General features: G+C 47.5%; 1 protein-coding gene and 1 long non-coding RNA gene across 3 annotated transcripts; one reads left to right on the forward strand and one right to left on the reverse strand.

Moving 5' to 3' along the window:
* The first annotated feature begins 690 nt into the window (after positions 1-690).
* On the forward strand, positions 691-2,201 carry OXT (oxytocin/neurophysin I prepropeptide). Its single transcript, XM_047771476.1, has 3 exons — positions 691-1,562; positions 1,870-2,071; positions 2,146-2,201. Exons 1-3 carry the CDS (start codon positions 1,443-1,445, stop codon positions 2,199-2,201), a joined length of 378 nt encoding a protein of 125 aa, XP_047627432.1. The 5' UTR covers positions 691-1,442.
* Positions 2,202-3,392: 1,191 nt separating this feature from the next.
* LOC125122757 (uncharacterized) lies at positions 3,393-15,262 on the reverse strand. 2 transcript variants are annotated; one of them, XR_007133894.1, is made up of 2 exons: positions 14,992-15,262; positions 3,393-4,115 (listed from the first exon to the last, which is right to left on the reverse strand). It is a non-coding gene; the product is annotated as an uncharacterized LOC125122757 (long non-coding RNA). The 2 variants fall into 2 exon arrangements; XR_007133895.1 differs by lacking the exon at positions 14,992-15,262 and adding an exon at positions 5,558-6,156.
* Positions 15,263-16,934: the final 1,672 nt, after the last annotated feature.

The following is a 16,934-nucleotide window of genomic DNA, read 5'->3' on the forward strand; positions in this document are numbered from 1 at the left end:
CTGGGAACCTCCATATGCTGTGGGTGCAGCCCTAAAGAGAAAAAAAAAAGATACCGTACAAGCGCAAAACAAAATTTATTTTTTTTACAGCCATACCGATGGCATATGGAAGTTCCTGGCCAAGGACCAGTCTGGCACTTTGAAAACAACACAAGCTACTGCAGTCAGATTCTTAACCCACTGCACCACAGAGAGAACTCCAAAAGAAGCCTTTTCTTTTTCTTTTTTAGGGCCTCACCTGCCGCATATGGAAGTTCATAGGTCAGGGGTCGAATCAGAGCTACAGCTGGGGCCTATGCCGCAGCCACAGCAATGCCAGACGGGAGCTACATCTGTGACCTATGGCACAGCTTGTGGCAACACCGGATTCCCAACCCACTGAGCAAGGCCAGAAGTGGAACTCACATCTTCATGGAGACTATTGGGTTCTTAAGCTGCTGATCCACAATGGGAACTCCTTAAAAAAAAAAAAAAAAAAAAAAAACTTTTTTTCTTCTTTTTAGGACCGCACCTGCAGCATATGGAAGTTCCCGGGCTAAGGGTCGAATCGGATCTGCAGCTGCTGCTGGCTTACACCACAGCCACAGCAACTCCAGATCTTGGCTGCGTCTGCGAACTACACCACAACTCCCGACAACCCATGATACTTAACCCACTGAAGGGGGCCAGGGATTGAACCTGCAACTTCATGGTTCCTAGTGGGGTTGTTTCCACTGCGCCACGAAGGGCATTCCTAGAGCCATTTGTAATAGCTGTGATGGGATAGAAGATCTGCCATTTTTGGTGACAAAGCCACTTTTCACTGTGGTTTGTTGCCTATCTCACAGTTGAAGGAAAGGCTGAATTTCAGTGAGAAAGGAGAGAAAATAAAAGCCAAGTTCCAGGTGCAGGGAAATGGCTTTTGGTGTGGGGAGTAGAGATTGGGTTCCAGAAAATTTGGGTTCAGGAAGAGAATTTCTTTGCAGAGGGGAATTAGGGTGCCCTGGCCAAGAGGGCAGATAGGGAGTCCTGCTGGAGTCTCTTCTGTTCCATAGAGGCCCTATGGTCCACCTTGACCGCTGCCCCAAAGTATTGGGAGTGGGCTCCACAGTTCTTGGTGGGGCCCCAGGCAGCCCCCATACTCCTTGGCCCACCCTAGGGCCCAGGCCACCGCACAGGCTCCTTTCTCAGAGCTGCTTCCTTCCCCTAGTGGCACTCCGTATCATCATCAGTCCATTAGCCATTCGCCATTAGCTTAATGCGGTGACCTTGACCTGGGTCTGGCCCCTGCAAATGAGGGGGCGCGCCAGGAGCGCAGGGCCTGACCCAGCAGCGGCCCGCTGTGACCAGTCATGCGGCGGTCCTCTTAGACACTGCTCGGCCCGCGTGGGCCCTGGGCATAAAAGGCCGGGCCGCAGAGACAGCCACAGCCACCGCACCCCGAACCCCAGCGCGCCCTCACCATGGCCGGACCCAGCCTTGCCTGCTGCCTGCTCGGCCTCCTGGCGCTGACCTCCGCCTGCTACATCCAGAACTGCCCCCTGGGCGGCAAGAGGGCCGTGCTGGACCTCGACGTGCGCAAGGTGAGCGCCCAGCCCTCGTCCCGCGGCGATCGGGGCTGGGGGACCTGCGGCCATAGGGCCGCCTCCACCTGTCCCTTCCCCGCGCTGACCCCGCTCCAGCCTCTCCTGGCCTGGAAACCCGGGGAATCAAGTAGATTTGACTGCCCTCCTTCGACCAATTTTGGGACCCAAACAGCACCAGAGACCCGATCCCCCAGCGCTCCCCTGCCCCACCCTCTCACGCCCGGCTCAGCCCCTCGCCCCGCAGGGTCTCCCGCCCCAGCCCGATCCCCTTCCCGACCCCGGCTCACCCCTGCCCTTCCGCCAGTGCCTCCCCTGCGGCCCCGGGGGCAAAGGCCGCTGCTTCGGGCCCAGCATCTGCTGCGGGGATGAGCTGGGCTGCTTCGTGGGCACAGCCGAGGCGCTGCGCTGCCAGGAGGAGAACTACCTGCCGTCGCCCTGCCAGTCCGGTCAGAAACCGTGCGGGAGCGAGGGCCGCTGCGCCGCCGCCGGCATCTGCTGCAACCCTGGTGAGTCGGGACGGGAAGGGACCGAGGGATCGGGACCGGCCGGGCCGGGCGCTGACCTGGCGTCTCTCTCACAGACGGCTGCCGCTTCGACCCCGCCTGCGACCCCGAAGCCACCTTTTCCCAGCGCTGAGACCCGCCGGCCCCAGCCCTGTCGGATCGCACCTCTTGCTCCCTCCGTAGTCACCCCGCCCCCGAAATTATGACTCTGAAATAAAGCACATGTTTTCCCTTGCAACCTGGCGTCTAAGTGTCAGAACTGGGAGGGGCGGGCACTGGGGGGGAGTCGAACATCGCGCCGGCTCTCGGCGCTTCGGAGGGAACGAGAATCCGCCGAGGGGAGAAGCGTCGGGCCACCGCCCCGACGGGAGGCAAGGCGTGCGGATCCGGGCGCCATCCTGGAGCGGTGGCGGAAGGAAGGGGACCACAAGCCAGCTTCCCGCTCCAAACAGAACTGGGGACCTGCCGCAGGGTGGCAATGAGAGGAGATTTCAAAGATTCAAAGTGACAGAGTGGTCCCCGAGATAAAGGTCTGACCAGGGACCAGAGGGATACAGGGCAGTCAATGGAGAGTGAAAGACTTCCAGGTATCTGGAAGGAGGCTTGAGCCACACAGGAGGCCTGGCCTGGGAGAGGGGTGCTTGGCTGGGGCAGCTGAAGGGAGCACTTTCAGGTCACAGGTACTCAGAAGAGGAACAGTGCCACCCACACCTGTTGTTTGTTGCTCCTGCCAAGGAGCACTTGTGTCCCCAGCATTGGACTGAACCCAGAAGCCCTGCTCCTGCGAGCTCATGGCCACTGAAATGACCACAAAATGCAATGGACACGCACAGAGACTCGCACAAACTACACTTGTCATCTGTTCCTGGATCAAAGACCATTTTGGGGGGGAATCTATAACAGCCTGAACCCTCTCCCCAGAACATATCCCCATTTACTCACTCATCCTGTGGAACAAGCAGTTTGGTAAGGTGCATGCCACACTCCCGCTCCAAATAAAACAGGCATGCATCACTGTGCTGGTTAAATGTTCTTTCTGTGGCTTTCTCACACACCGCCTCAATGAGGATGCACTCAGAGGCTCCCCACACACCAGAGTGGAGAGAAAATATTCTAAAGAGGACTAAGATTTTCTTTATATCAATTACATACATTATTATAATTTATATAAATTAAATTACATATAAATGTCACGTTCAGCACTGCAGGACAAGGGGGAATCCTGGAAGAGATGGCGCGGTATAACAAAACACACAAGATTCTTTTACATTTAGAAAGGGGGGGACCAGGAGACACTCTTCCACAGAACAAAAGGCACCCAGGCTTTAGCCCACACGCCTTTTATTAAGGAAAGTATGTAGGTGAATTAACAAAATCAAGCACAGGCAATGACAAAGCTACCTCTTAGTGAATAACAAAGGAAACTATTAACACTGGTGCCTGCCTCTAGGGCATAGTGGCTGCTTAGTGAAGAGCATGGTTTAGGAAAAACGCCCTTATCTTGTCTGTAAAGGTGACCTTTCAGAAGTCTGCATCAGCAGAATTCAGCAGTTCAGTGGTTTCCAACATCTCCTCCCATTTCCACTTATTTGTTGTATAAGAACAGCCACAGTAAATTTTGATTGCAGGGCGTTCATTTGGTTTCTATGGATCAAGCCAATTCTGTAGACTGCACAAAAAAAGAGAAATTACAAATACAGGGACAAATAAAAGAAATAATTTGGATTCTCAAACAACAATGGAGTCCCGAGACGGCCGAGACGGAGGACAGTTAATCCTTGTAGGTGGTGAATCTAGGCTCCATAGTCCGGGAAAGGGTGTCGACCTTGTGCTGGGCGGTACCGACATCCACAGCAGGTCTCCAAGGTGAACAGTCACATTGGGGCGGAGGGGAGGGGTCAGGGGTCCTGTCTCCATCTTCCTGGGAACCTATCATTCCAGCCTTTTTTAAATGGAATGGGGCGACGGTCCTCTCTTCTGTAGCTACTTCCTGCTGGCTAGGGGCGACGAGTGCTGGGGGCGCTGGACTGGACGTGGTAGGTTCCTACTATGGAAGATGGGAAGAAAAAAATAAGATTAAGCAGAGATTTGTGATATAGGTTGACGCCGGTACTGTTGAAGTGTGTAGTTTTATCTAAGGAGCTATTGGTAGCTGGTGGCATCAAGTCTGACAGGGCATATAAACCTGAAGTTCTTAGCAATACAAAGTCTTGTCGAAAATCACTCCCTTAACATTTCCTAGTATCACCTTGGCTTGGGTGTCTGACTCAAGGCTACTCCATCCTGCCTTTTCTCTCTAATGGCCAATGCAGATGCCACTGTTAATGACTTCTGCTTTTCTAGATATGAGAAGAAGCAAGAATTTGGGCCCATAAAAATCCTTACCTGCAATCTAACTATCTGAAGGCCTGTTTGGTCCGTTTTCCCTTAGCACCGAGTGCCTCACTCCTGGTCTCCGCACTGAGCTCTGCTCAGGGGCTGTTGCGGGTCGGAAGCTGCAGTGGCTCATGTTTTACTCCATGTAGAGGCTGATGGCAAGGGCCAAACTCCAGTGCCCAGCGCTCCCCCACGGTCATAAATTCGACCATAGTTTTGGGAGGCATGTCATGACCATTTTGTCCCACGGTGCTAGGAATGGATATTCCTAGATCTGGCAAAGATTTCGCTGACAGGCAACTCAATGTGCTATTGCTGGACTAGGCCTTATTAACAGTAGCCAATCGTCTCTGGACCACCTGTCTTCCTAGTCTGTTAAGGTCCAGGAAAATATTCCCTCTTGTTGCATTTTCCCATATCTAGAGATCACTGACTTCATATGGGACTGTATTATCATTTCATCAGAGACTCAGTTACAAATTTGGCAAGGCAAGAAATAGCAATTTTGTGAAAGCAGTTAATAAAAATAGTATGTGTTCATAAAGTTATAAACAAAAATTTAACTTGAGCATATGGAGGTTCCCAGTCTAGGGGTCGAATCAGAACTGTAACCACCAGCCTACGCCACAGCCACGCCAGATCTGAGCTGTGTCTGCGAGCTACCACTGTGACCCAGATCCTTACCCCACTGAGCGAGGCCAGGGATCGAACCCTCAATCTCATGGTTCCTAGTCAGACTCATTAACCACTGAGCCACAACAGAAAGTCCGGTTGTTTCTTATCTTTAAAGAGTATTATATACTGGCTTTGTCCATTCAGCCTAATTTCTTAGTGTTATCAGGCTGGTTATCCCTAGATGGTTTAATTGTTCCCAACAAAAGGGAGGCTTTAAGTTTAAATTAATATAGCCTGGCAAAGTTATATCTCTTGGCTGAAGTCTCACTTATTGTTGATTGAGCTTGAGCAACATTAGAAGAAAATGTATTTATGGTTTGGGTCAGAGCAGGTGTTAACTGGCCAGGTGTGGGGATCCCACCTAGTAACAGCAATAATAAGAGCCTTGGAGGGGAGAAACCCATCAGGGTAAATCAGAAGTAAAACAAATAACCATACGAGCGAGTCAGGCGACAGTCTCGGGATAGTGGACTGCTTCTGATGTTGTCTTCTTTTTGTCCCTGCACTGGTGTTTTTCTTATTAAGGCCTTGGTTTAGGGTGAGTTTGAAGTCAGTAGTTCACTCTATAGACCAATCCAATGTAGAGGCCCTTCTTGAGTGAGAAATATAAATTTAAGAGTTAATTTTCTTCACTTTCCTTGTGCATATGGCACTTAAGAATTCCTAAAAAGAAAGCTTTTATATCTTAGGTTGGAGACAACCCTTTAAATGATACTTTTCCAGAATGTATATATATTCCCCTGGTTATCATGGGACATCTGATATATTTGCCCAGAAATGGATTACAGCAATCAGCTTCAGAAACAAGCTTAGATTATTTTCCTTAATAACTTGGTTAACGTTTATAATAATGTAACAGCGGCAAAGAACTATTTGGGAGGCGAGTTTCAGTCAGTAAACACAATGTCAATACACAAAACTAGAATATAAATCAAAACATTCTTTTTCTTTTCCTTTTTTTTTTTCTATTTCTTTGGGCCACTCCCGTGGCATATGGAGGTTCCCAGGCTAGGGGTCCAGTCGGAGCTGTAGCCACCGGCCTACACCAGAGCCACAGCAATGAGGGATCCGAGCCGTGTCTGCAACCTACACCATAGCTCACAGGATTGCTGGATCGTTAACCTACTGACCAAGGGCAGGGACCGAACCTCATGGTTCCTAGTCGGATTCATTAACCACTGCGCCATGACGCGAACTCCAAAACATTCTTTTTCTTTAAAATTACCCTCATTTTAACCAAATTTGGACTGGACTGTAGAAAGTATACTCCAGATGGAAAACACATTGTCTAATATTACTGGGTTTGCCAGGGAGCCGGGAAGAACCAAGCGGCTGTCTTGAATTTCCCATAGCCCTGACTGTTTAATTCATAACTTTTTTTTTTTCTTGGTCTTTTATCTTTTTAGGGCTGCACTCACAGCACATGGAGTTTCCCAGGCTAGGGGGTCTAATCAGAGCTGTTTCTGCCGGCCTGCACCAGAGCCACAGCAACGCCAGATCCCATCCTTATCTGTGAACTGTACCACAGCTCACCGCAATGCTGGATCCTTAACCCACTGAATGAGGCCAGGGATCGAACCCACAACCTCATGGTTCCTAGTCGAATTCATTTCTGCTGCACCATGACAGGAACTCCTAATTCACAACTACTGTTTACCTATGTTAGCTGATTTAGGAACAGACTGTTACCAAGCTACAAGGGCGTCAGGATGGCAAAAGTCTAACAATGAGGGGTTAATTCTTTGTGCCATATTGTTCATTTGACAATGTTTCCCCTGTAATTTACACTTAGTTTGTAAAAAAAAAAAAAAAAGAAAGAAAGAAAGAAAGAAAAGAAAAAAAACACACAAGGAAAAGTTTAAAAATACCTGGTCAGATAGAATCATAGATTATTGTTTCACATTACTTATTCATTCAACCAACGTAACAAAGGATTTCAAAAGCAAATACAAATTCAAGGCAAAGAAATTCATATAATCTGTTATCAAAAGCAGCATTTTAAGAAAACCTTCTTTTAACAGAGAGACTGAATTCAAATTCAAGTTTTGCAACTAGCTTACTTTTCTGTGGGGAGCCAAGATACAAGAAGCCAAGGAAGGGAGCTTGCCTGAACGGTGCAAAACCGAGGGCAGGCTCCTAATCAGTAAAAAGGACCTTGCCTGTTGGCAGAAAAACCTGAAGGCAGGTTCCTAACCAAGGAAGGGAGCTCACCTGAAGGGTACATGCCAAAGGTGGGCTTCTGGTCAGGATAGAAGCCTGCCTGAACAGTACAAGCCGAGGGCAGGCCTCAGGTTACAGGGCTCTCATGTTGACGTTGATGGGGAAGAATTGGGGCTTTCCTGGGAAACAATTTCCATGTTTGCGCCAGGGGAACATGGATTGTTTCTCGGTGAGCTAGTCTTTCCTGTTGTTTTTTCAGTTTTTCCTCAGTCTTTCCTGATTATTTGTTTATTATTCTTATTTACCATTCTTATTTTCCTGTGGTGATTTGGTTTGTGCTTTAACAAAATTACAAAAATAATGTAATAAGAATTTCATCCTGAAGGACTTTCCCCTATTTAAATCCAACTTAAAACATCGTGTTTATCTACTAACTAGTTATACAGTAAACTTTAGAGTTAGGATTTTAATGAGGTCTATAGAAGTTAGACATATATTATTCTTGATCAAAAGAAACCCAGGTGTGAGTTTTGTCCTTGACTTTAGAAACTTTTAGCGGTAGCAGCTAAGTTGATTTGTATTTTCTCATACTGTTTCCCTGCCAAGGACGCTTTAAAGATAGACACTAGTCTGAAGACGAGATTTTTTGTGTCTGTAATTTCTTCAGCTTGTGGGAACTGGCTGGCCATGAGATGGTTTGTACTGGGTCTCCTCTTTCCCATATGATATCCTGTGCCTGTTTGTCCTTGAATTGTACTCACTAAATTTAGTTAAACTGAAGATTTTAAAACATGATGTATTGCTACTGTACCATGTGATCAAAAACCAAAGCCTAATAGTTAACCAATGTACTTTTTTTTTTTTTTTTCCCACTGTACAGCAAGGGGGTCAGGTTATCCTTACATGTATACATTACAATTACCAATGTACTTTTAACACTATGATGTAATCTGTAATAAAAAACTGCCTATATAATCAACCACTTAGGCTAATAAAATTTGAGCAGTCCAGCGCCCTGAAAGAAGGGACAAAGAGGCTGTCTCCGTTGCAAAAGCCAACGCCATTCATCTCCCATCTCATCTCTCATCGCGATGTATACACCCTGGCTGCCAGACCTGGTTGCTGGAGCTGGCCTCCGGCACTTTTCCTACATTCTGAAGCAACCATGGACTGTCTTTTATCATTTCTAAAGGCATGCGCTTTCTTGTTGAACATCTCAGGATGGCACTGAACATACCGATTAATAGTCTTAAATGACTTCAGTTTCTCTGTTTTCTAACTGAAGTCTCAGTATCTCATTTGACTTTTATCAAACTTAGGTACAATGGGTATTATACTTATGTCGATGACTCTAAAGACATGTCTATATTAATTAGATCAACAAAATTTAATCTTGGAGTTCCCTTCGTGGCTCAGCAGTTAATGAACCCGACTAGGATCCATGAGGATGCAGGTTCGATCCCTGGCCTTACTCAGTGGGTTAAGGATCCAGCACAGCTGTGAGCTGTGGTGTAGGTTGCAGGCTCAGATCCCATGTTACTGTGGCTGTGGTTTAGGCCAGCAGCCACAGCTGATTTAGACCCCACACCGGGGAAATTCCATATGCCTTGGGTGTGGCCCTAAAACAAAAAAATAAAAGTAAAAAAACAAATTTTAATTTCAATATTAACATCTAAAAATGAATATCAAATACTGAGTATTTTCCAGTTCACATGAACCAAAAATTTACCTTACGTATTTTGAGAATTTATGTAAGCGCTTAAGTTCCTTTAAGCCAATTAAGTTGAGCTCTTTTAAGAATTAATTTTGGCAATGCCATACATACATAACACACACAAAGACACGTACAAACAAGCAAAACAGAAACCTCATATTTCCCATTTCGAAGTTTCAGCCATGAATAAAGTACATCTGTATAAAACCTGTCAGTTACAAGAGACACTGGATTCAAACTGGGTTTCTGGCAGATGGAATAAATCATTGTCACCTGTCTAGATGGCTAACCCCCCTTTTAATAATGCTTATGAAAAAGACATAGGACTTCTTTGTCCCTGAGAATTCAACTTCCAACTTAGACCCTTTTCCTGAAATTTGTATTTCAAAAAGATGGTGAGAGAAGGATTTCAGAAGGTCAGGTAAGACATTTGCATCTCAAAGGCACGGGTTAGTTCCTAGAGGATGACTTTGTTCCTTTAGGGTCGGAAAAAATTTCCCTCAATACTTACAAGCCTCTTCCCTGAGACCTTAAAGGCCACGTCAAGTAAGACCAGGAATGGTGTGTGTGGGCCCTGTTCTAATTTTTGTAGTTTTCACCTGTCAGGGGAAGCCTGGCTTCTAAAATGGAGCATTGTACAGACCCCAGGCTCCCAGTTCATTTGTTGGAAGGCGCGTGTCCCGGTCGGTCTTCTTCCATGCCAGTTTCACACACCTGCCAGGATTCCAAAAAGGTGTAGCCACTGTTTCTGGAAAGACAAAAGCATAACCTCTTCCCCAAGTTATTAAAGGATCAGGGTAAGGACCACGTATTCTCCTCAGATGTTTTCCGGTACACTAATGCGCAGGTACAAGGAATACGCTGGCCATACTGTGGAAAGTAACATAAGGTCTTTTTTTTTGCCATTTCTTGGGCTGCTCCCACAGCATGTGGAGGTTCCCAGGCTAGGGGTCTAATCGAAGCTGTAGCTGCCAGCCTACGCCAGAGCCACAGCAACGCAGGATCTGAGCCACGTCTGCGACCTACACCACAGCTCACGGCAACACCAGATTCTTAACCCGCTGAGCAAGGCCAGGGATCGAACCCACAACCTCATGGTTCCTAGTCGGATTCATTAACCACTGAGCCACAAAGGGAGCTCCCATAATGTCTTTTCTATCAAAGGAAATCTTGGTTACTCTGTTTTTCAGCTGAAACGCCCTCCTGTGACCCCCTCCTCGATACCTCTTCTCCCAGCAACAGTTTGTTTCAATTAGCCAACTGGGAAGAAGGTGCACCCTGACCTGACCAATGGGAAGGGGACAGGTGCATCACCTGCCTTAGGGCTAAATAGGGAGGTTCTTGTCTTGGGTGTGTGGGCTTTTTGAGTGCCCGCCCTTCTGCAGAAGGAAAGAGCCTTGTTGAGATCTCCCCCTGTCCACTCTCCAAAACTGACAACCAGAGCCAGAGTTGTCTTATTTCCCCAACAATAGAGCCGTTCCATGGGCGTTATCCCTTGTTCATTACAGGTGAAAAAATTTAAAGTAAGCAAAGCTTGGCTTAATAATCTTGCGGGGGGGCGGCGGCGGCGGGGAGGGGGGGGGTGTTGCTTCTTGTTTCCTTTTTGTTTTTAAGTTGGAGTTTCAATTTATGAGACGTTCTGACACTGGAAAGATGATACCAGAATCTGGGGTTTTGTTCATAGCAGTCAAAGAATGAACTCTGCAAACACAGGCAGCAAGCAAGCAACGTCTTTTCCTTTTTTTTTTTTTTTTTTTTGTCTTTTGTCCTTTTAGGGCAACACCTGCACCACATGGAGGTTCCCAGGCTAGGGGTCCAATTGGAGCAAGGCCAGGAATCAAACCCGCAACCTCATGGTTCCGAGTCGGATTCATTTCTGCCGTGCCATGATGGGAACTCCCACAAAGTCTTTATTTTTCTTTTTTTTTTTTTGCTATTTCTTGGGTCGCTCCCGCGGCATATGGAGGTTCCCAGGCTAGGGGTCCAATTGGAGCTGTTGCTGCCAGCCTACACCAGAGCCACAGCAACGCCAGATCCGAGCCACATCTGCGACCTACACCACAGCTCATGGCAACACCGGATCGTTAACCCACTGAGCAAGCGCATGGTTCCTAGTCGGATTCGTTAACCACTGCGCCACGATGGGAACTCCCCACAAAGTCTTTATTAAAGGAAAGCAAATAGCTCCTAGGGTTGCTGGGAGGGGAGAGAAGAGCCCCCATTCTCTATTGTCCTATAGGGGTTTTTATCACTTAAAGGTGGGGAGGGTACCAACATGGGGTTCAGAAAGATGCAGTTTTTTTCTCCCATTGGCCTTGCTCAGTCCTTGTCCAATAAGGTCCTAGGGGTGGAAATGTCTCATAAGTCTCACAGTTTCTTTGCCCTTTTCTTCTCGTAAACTGAGTCACAGGGGATTAGGGATTAATGTGCATCTGGGCATAGGCACACTCCCTATAGTAAACAAGGCCTGTGGGGATGTTACTCCCTGGAGCTCTTAAGCCACAAATATTAATCAATGGCCATATCAAAGAAAGCCCTTGCTCCTACACCGACTACCTGCAATAAGCATTCTACCTCAATTCTGCTAGAGCTTGTCCTTGGGGATTATAAGGGATGTCAGTGACATGTAAAATACCCCAAATTTGACAAAATTCAGCAAAAGCCTTACTAGCATAAGCAGGACCATTATCAGTTTTTTTTTTTTTTTTGCTATTTCTTCTTTGGGCCGCTTTACTGTTCACAGGATATTTATTTATTTTGTCTTTTTGCTATTTCTTTGGGCCGCTTCCGCGGCATATGGAGATTCCCAGGCTAGGGGTCTAATCGGAGCTGTAGCCACTGGCCTACGCCAGAGCCACAGCAACGCGGGATCCGAGCCGCATCTGCAACCTACACCACAGCCCACGGCAACGCCGGATCGTTAACCCACTGAGCAAGGGCAGGGACCAAACCCGCAACCTCATGGTTCCTAGTCAGATTCGTCAACCACTGCGCCACGATGGGAACTCCCATTATCAGTTTTAATACATTATGGAAAGCCCCAAACGGCAAAAGCTTCCAAACAATTGTTTTTGACGTGTCTCACCAGCCTGAACCGAGGCCCAAAGAACAGAGGAATTTTCAACGGCCCCTATTAAAAATCCTCATCAAATCCTAGTCCATGTTTATTAAGCTTAATGGGCAAGTTCATAGGTTCTTTATGCCTTGATTATTTTTTCCTAAACCTGTTTGTTTTTGCTATCCTAATTTTTTCATTAATTTCCATCCAGGAGAAGAATCATTAGAATCACAATAGACATTCTCAGTTGTTAATTTAAGTCTCAGAGCAGAAAGAAAATCTCTTCCTCATAAAGTGACAGGTATATCAGCAATGTAAGGTTTAAAATAACCCCTTTTGGAGTTCATGGTGTAGAGGAAATGAATCCAACTAGGAATCATGAGGGGGTTTTTTTTGTCGCTTTTTTTTATCTTTTTGCCTTTTCTAGGGCCACTTCCTGAGGCATGTGGAGGTTCCCAGGCTAGGGGTCTAATGGGAGCTGTAGCCGCCGGCCTACGCCAGAGCCACAGCAACGCGGGATCCGAGCCGCGTCTGCCACCTACACCACAGCTCACGGCAACGCCGGATCCTTAACCCACTGAGCAAGGGCAGGGACCGAACCCGCAACCTCATGGTTCCTAGTCAGATTCGTTAACCACTGCGCCACGACAGGAACTCCAGGAACCATGAGGTTTTGGGTTCAATCCCTGGCCTTCCTCAGTGGGTTAAGGATCCGGCATTGCCGTGAGCTGTGGTGTAGGTTGCAGACACGGCTCAGATCTGACATTGCTGTGGCTGTGGTGTAGGCTGGGAGCAACAGCTGCAATTAGACCCCTAGCCTGGGAGCCTCCATATGCCGCAGATACGGCCCTAAAAAGACAAAATAAAATAAAATAACCCGTTTTTCCTTCTGGTCCGACCCAGGAAAGCATCTGCTGACTTTGATGGACTCCTATCCCCTCAACTTAGATTTTTTTTTTTTTAGATTTGGGGGTAATTAAAGACCATGCGGGAGGTGCAATCACTATAACTGAAACATTGGCTCCATTATCTGTTAATCCCGTGATATTTTTTTCCATTAACCGTAATAGTCATTTGTGGACGTTCAGTTGTGACTTCCTGAGTCCAAAAGACTTGAAAAGTCCCTGCACTTCCAATCCTGATGTTCCCCTTTCTTTTTGAGGACTCTGTCCTATTTTAAGATATGGCAGCAGTAACAATTGAGCAATCCTCCTTCCAGGATGCAAAGGAAGTAGAGTTTTGGATTTCATCATCACCTTAATCTCTCCTTGACAGTCTGCATCTATCACTCCAGGCAAAACTTGTAAGCCTTTCAAGGTTAAGCCACTTCTCCCTCTAAAGAGGCCTACGGTGTCTGGAGGAAGAGGGCCATAAATTCCTGGAGGGATTGCCTGAAAGCCCTGTTCATATGCTAAAACAGCTGCTGTGGCGCCCGGCAAGTCCAACCCTTGGGAAACCCCTGGGAGGGATCGGTTCCCTTTTCAGTTGGAGCCACAAAAGCCCACATTGTTGGGCGGGGCCGGGGCTGGCCCCGGTTCCCGTTTCCCGACACCAGAGTGGTTAATGGAGTACCATTTCGGTGAAACTTAGATCGGCATTGATTAGCCCAGTGATTGCCTTTCTGACAGCGAGGACATAAGCCGGGGTTCTGACTGGGTCCCAGAGATGATCCTGTCGCAGAGGGTGCCTTTTCTTTTGAGGGGGCTCGGCATTCTCTCTGAAAGTGTCCTGCCTTTCCACAGTTAAAGCATGTCTTTCCTGAGCGGCCAAGTGCTCTTTTCAATGCTGCAGCAAGCAGCTCTTGAGTATGACCTACACTCCCTACATCCTGACATGCCTTAATATAATCAAAGAGGTCTCCTGAATTTCTTACAGGGGCCATTGCCCTTCTACAGTCTTTATTTGCGTTTTCGTATGCCAATAGTTTAATTAAAATATCAGCCCCCTCAGAATGGGCTACTTGGCGATGGACGGCCTGTGTTAGGCGGTCCACAAACTGTGAGTAAGGTTCTGTAGGGCCTTGAAGGCAACGTGTAAAAGATCCTTGTGGCTTTCCTGTCCCAGGAATTGTCTTCCATGCTCTTTGGGCGGCCAGGCTCAACTGCTCATACGCCAGAGGATCATAAGCCAGTTGTTTTGTTACGTCAAGAAAAGGGCCTGTCCCCACCAACATTTCAAAAGTAATTGGAACATGATTTCTTCGATTTAAGCAAGCCTGTTCCCGACAAAAATCTGAAAGACTAGACTTCCAAATTAAATAATCTATACCATCTAGGGTGGCTTTGGCTATCATATGCCAGTCCCACGGGGGAAGCTGGAGTGTCCCCATGCTTTCTACCAAGCGCATCGTAAAGGGAGCTCTCACTCCGTTCTGTATCACACTCTCCCGGAGAGCTTTAAGATCTTTAAAATCAAAAGGGTTCTGTGCATGGATATTTTGTCCTGGGACTTGAGGATTGGGGACAATAGGTATAGGGCATGCTAAAAAGGTCCGATCCTCTAGACTAGCCGACTTTAAGGCTGATTGAAGGGGAGTTAGTGCTGCTGCCACAGCTAATGGCCTATTTAAACTCTCATCAAGAAAGGGATCGGCCTGAGGGGGAGCAGAAGCCATAGGCTTTTCTTTATGCTCCCGTAAGGGCTCCAAAACACGTCTTACTAGTTCCCATGTAGAAAAAACAGAAACAGAAAGAGAGGCCCCCGACCGATGGGCATGCCTTAAATTTTTCCCCACGAGATTCCAGCATTCCGGGTCTACAGTACCCTCGCCTGGAAACCAAGGGTTATATTTGACCACGGCTTCTAACAATTCCTCGATCTCAGACCCTGTTACCTGAGCCCCCGACCATTTCAACACACATTTCAGCAACTGAATATAATGTTTGGTTTCCTGTGATTGACTCTGCCCCATTGTTATCCTGGCTTAAAGTTTCTACTTACTCACGGTTGCAATTCCGTCGAGTGCAACGCTACCGTCTCCGCCGTCTGTAGTTGCACTTCTTCCTGCTCGTGGCCCAACTTCTCTTTCCTCTGCTTGTGGCAGTGTTATGGCAGCTGCCCAGAAGCCCTGGGCCGCAGCGTATCAGTTCTGGCGACAGCCCTGTGGCTGTCGTGTCCCAACTCCAGCAGCTCTGTGGCTGCAGTGGATCAGCTCTTTGACCCGGCGAGAAACCAAGCGAGCACTTGGAGAGTTGGAGAACTCAGGTTTATGACGCCGGCGGGCTCAGAGGAGATCGCTCTCCGAAGTCTGAGCCCGGAAGAAGGGTTTCACAAGACTTTGAAGGGCTACCTCTTCCGGGTCCATGCTTGGCTAGTCAGGCCGGAGTGACGTCAGGCAAAGTAGCAGATGCGGAAACAAGTTTACAGAAGCAGATGTGTGGGGGAGCGGGTGGGGGGCAGTTGGCTAGACTTTGCTTCGTCATCATGGCCGGGGTCTCTCCTTTGTGCATTTTTATCAGGACTCTTTCTCCTACAACAGAGCTTCTCTTCCAGCCCCACGGTGGGCGCCACTCGACCGTGTCCTGCGCTTTCAGGGCCACGGGGAATCCTGGAAGAGGGATGGCGGGATAACAAAACACACAAACAAGGCTCTTTAGATTTAGAAAGAGGGGGACCAGGAGGCACTCGGTTCCAGAGAACAAAAGGCACCCAGGCTTTAGCCCACGCGCCTTTTATTAAGGAAAGTAAGAAGGGGAAGGAGCAAAATCAAGCACAGGCAATGACAAAGCTACTCTTAGTGAATGACAAAGGAAACTATTAGCACTGGTGCCTGCCTCTAGGGCGTAGCAGCTGCTTAGTGAAGAGCACGGTTTATGCGTAACTTCCTACTCTTGTACTTTGAAGGCGACCCTGTACTTTAGAATCAGCAGAATTCAGCAGTTCCTTGGTCTCCAACATCTAAATACATAAATAAATATAAATAAATAAATTATATAAATTTTATAAATTACAAAAACAGGAAAACTAAGCTATGGTGCTGAAGGTCTTGGGTGTGATAGTGACAGAAAGGGGTATACAAAGGCTTCTAGGGTGCTTATATTTTTTCTTGGCCTAGGAGCTGGTAAAACACATGCATTCAGTTTATTAAAATTTATTCAGATTGGAGTTCCTGTTGTGGCTCAGTGGTTAACGAATCCGACTAGGAACCATGAGGTTGGGGGCTCGATCCATGGCCTCGCTCCATGGGTTAAGGATCCGGCGTTGCCGTGAGCTGTGGTGTAGGTTGCAGACGCGGCTTGGATCCTGCATTGCTGTGGCTGTGGTGTAGGCCGGCAGCTACAGCTCTGATTAGACCCCCAGCCTGGGAACCTCCATATGCCTCGGGTGTGGCCCTGAAAAAAGACAAAAATACAAAAGAAAAAATTTTATTCAGATTGCACACATGTGATCTGTTCACATTTGTATGTATATTATACTTGAATAAAAGTTTTTTAAATGAAAAACATCATTATTACGAAGAGATATGAAGAGAATAGAGATGAGGCTTTTGAAAGCCCCAATGAGAACCCAGCTAATTTCCATGAGGACGCGGGTTCAATCCCTGGCCTCGCTCAGTGGGTTAAGCATCCAACATTGCTGTGAGGTGTGGTGTAGGTAGGTCACAAAAGCAGCTCAGATCCCACGTTGCAGTGGCTGTGGCTGTGGCTGCGGCTTGTAGATGCATCCCCAATTCAACCCCTACCCTGGAAACTTCCACATGCGGCAGGCACGGCCCTACCAAAAAGAAAAAAGAAAAAAAAGAGTTCCCATTGTGGCTCAGCAGTAATGAACCCAACTAGTGTTCATGACAACCCTGATGGCCAACAGCAGCCCAGACCCCAGACCATGGTCCCGACAAGGCTGTGAGCAGGTCCCTCCTCTGACCCCGCATCTGGAGCAAGAAA

This window comes from Phacochoerus africanus, chromosome 3 (assembly GCF_016906955.1).
Source record: "Phacochoerus africanus isolate WHEZ1 chromosome 3, ROS_Pafr_v1, whole genome shotgun sequence".
Taxonomy (NCBI): Eukaryota; Metazoa; Chordata; class Mammalia; order Artiodactyla; family Suidae; genus Phacochoerus; species Phacochoerus africanus.

Coding starts and splice junctions, on each gene's coding strand:
- OXT (XM_047771476.1), top strand. CDS start 1,443: ATGGCCGGACCCAGCCTTGCCTGCTGCCTGCTCGGCCTCCTGGCGCTG. Junction 1,563..1,869: donor TGGACCTCGACGTGCGCAAG/GTGAGCGCCCAG, acceptor CCCTTCCGCCAG/TGCCTCCCCTGCGGCCCCGG. Junction 2,072..2,145: donor CGGCATCTGCTGCAACCCTG/GTGAGTCGGGAC, acceptor TCTCTCTCACAG/ACGGCTGCCGCTTCGACCCC.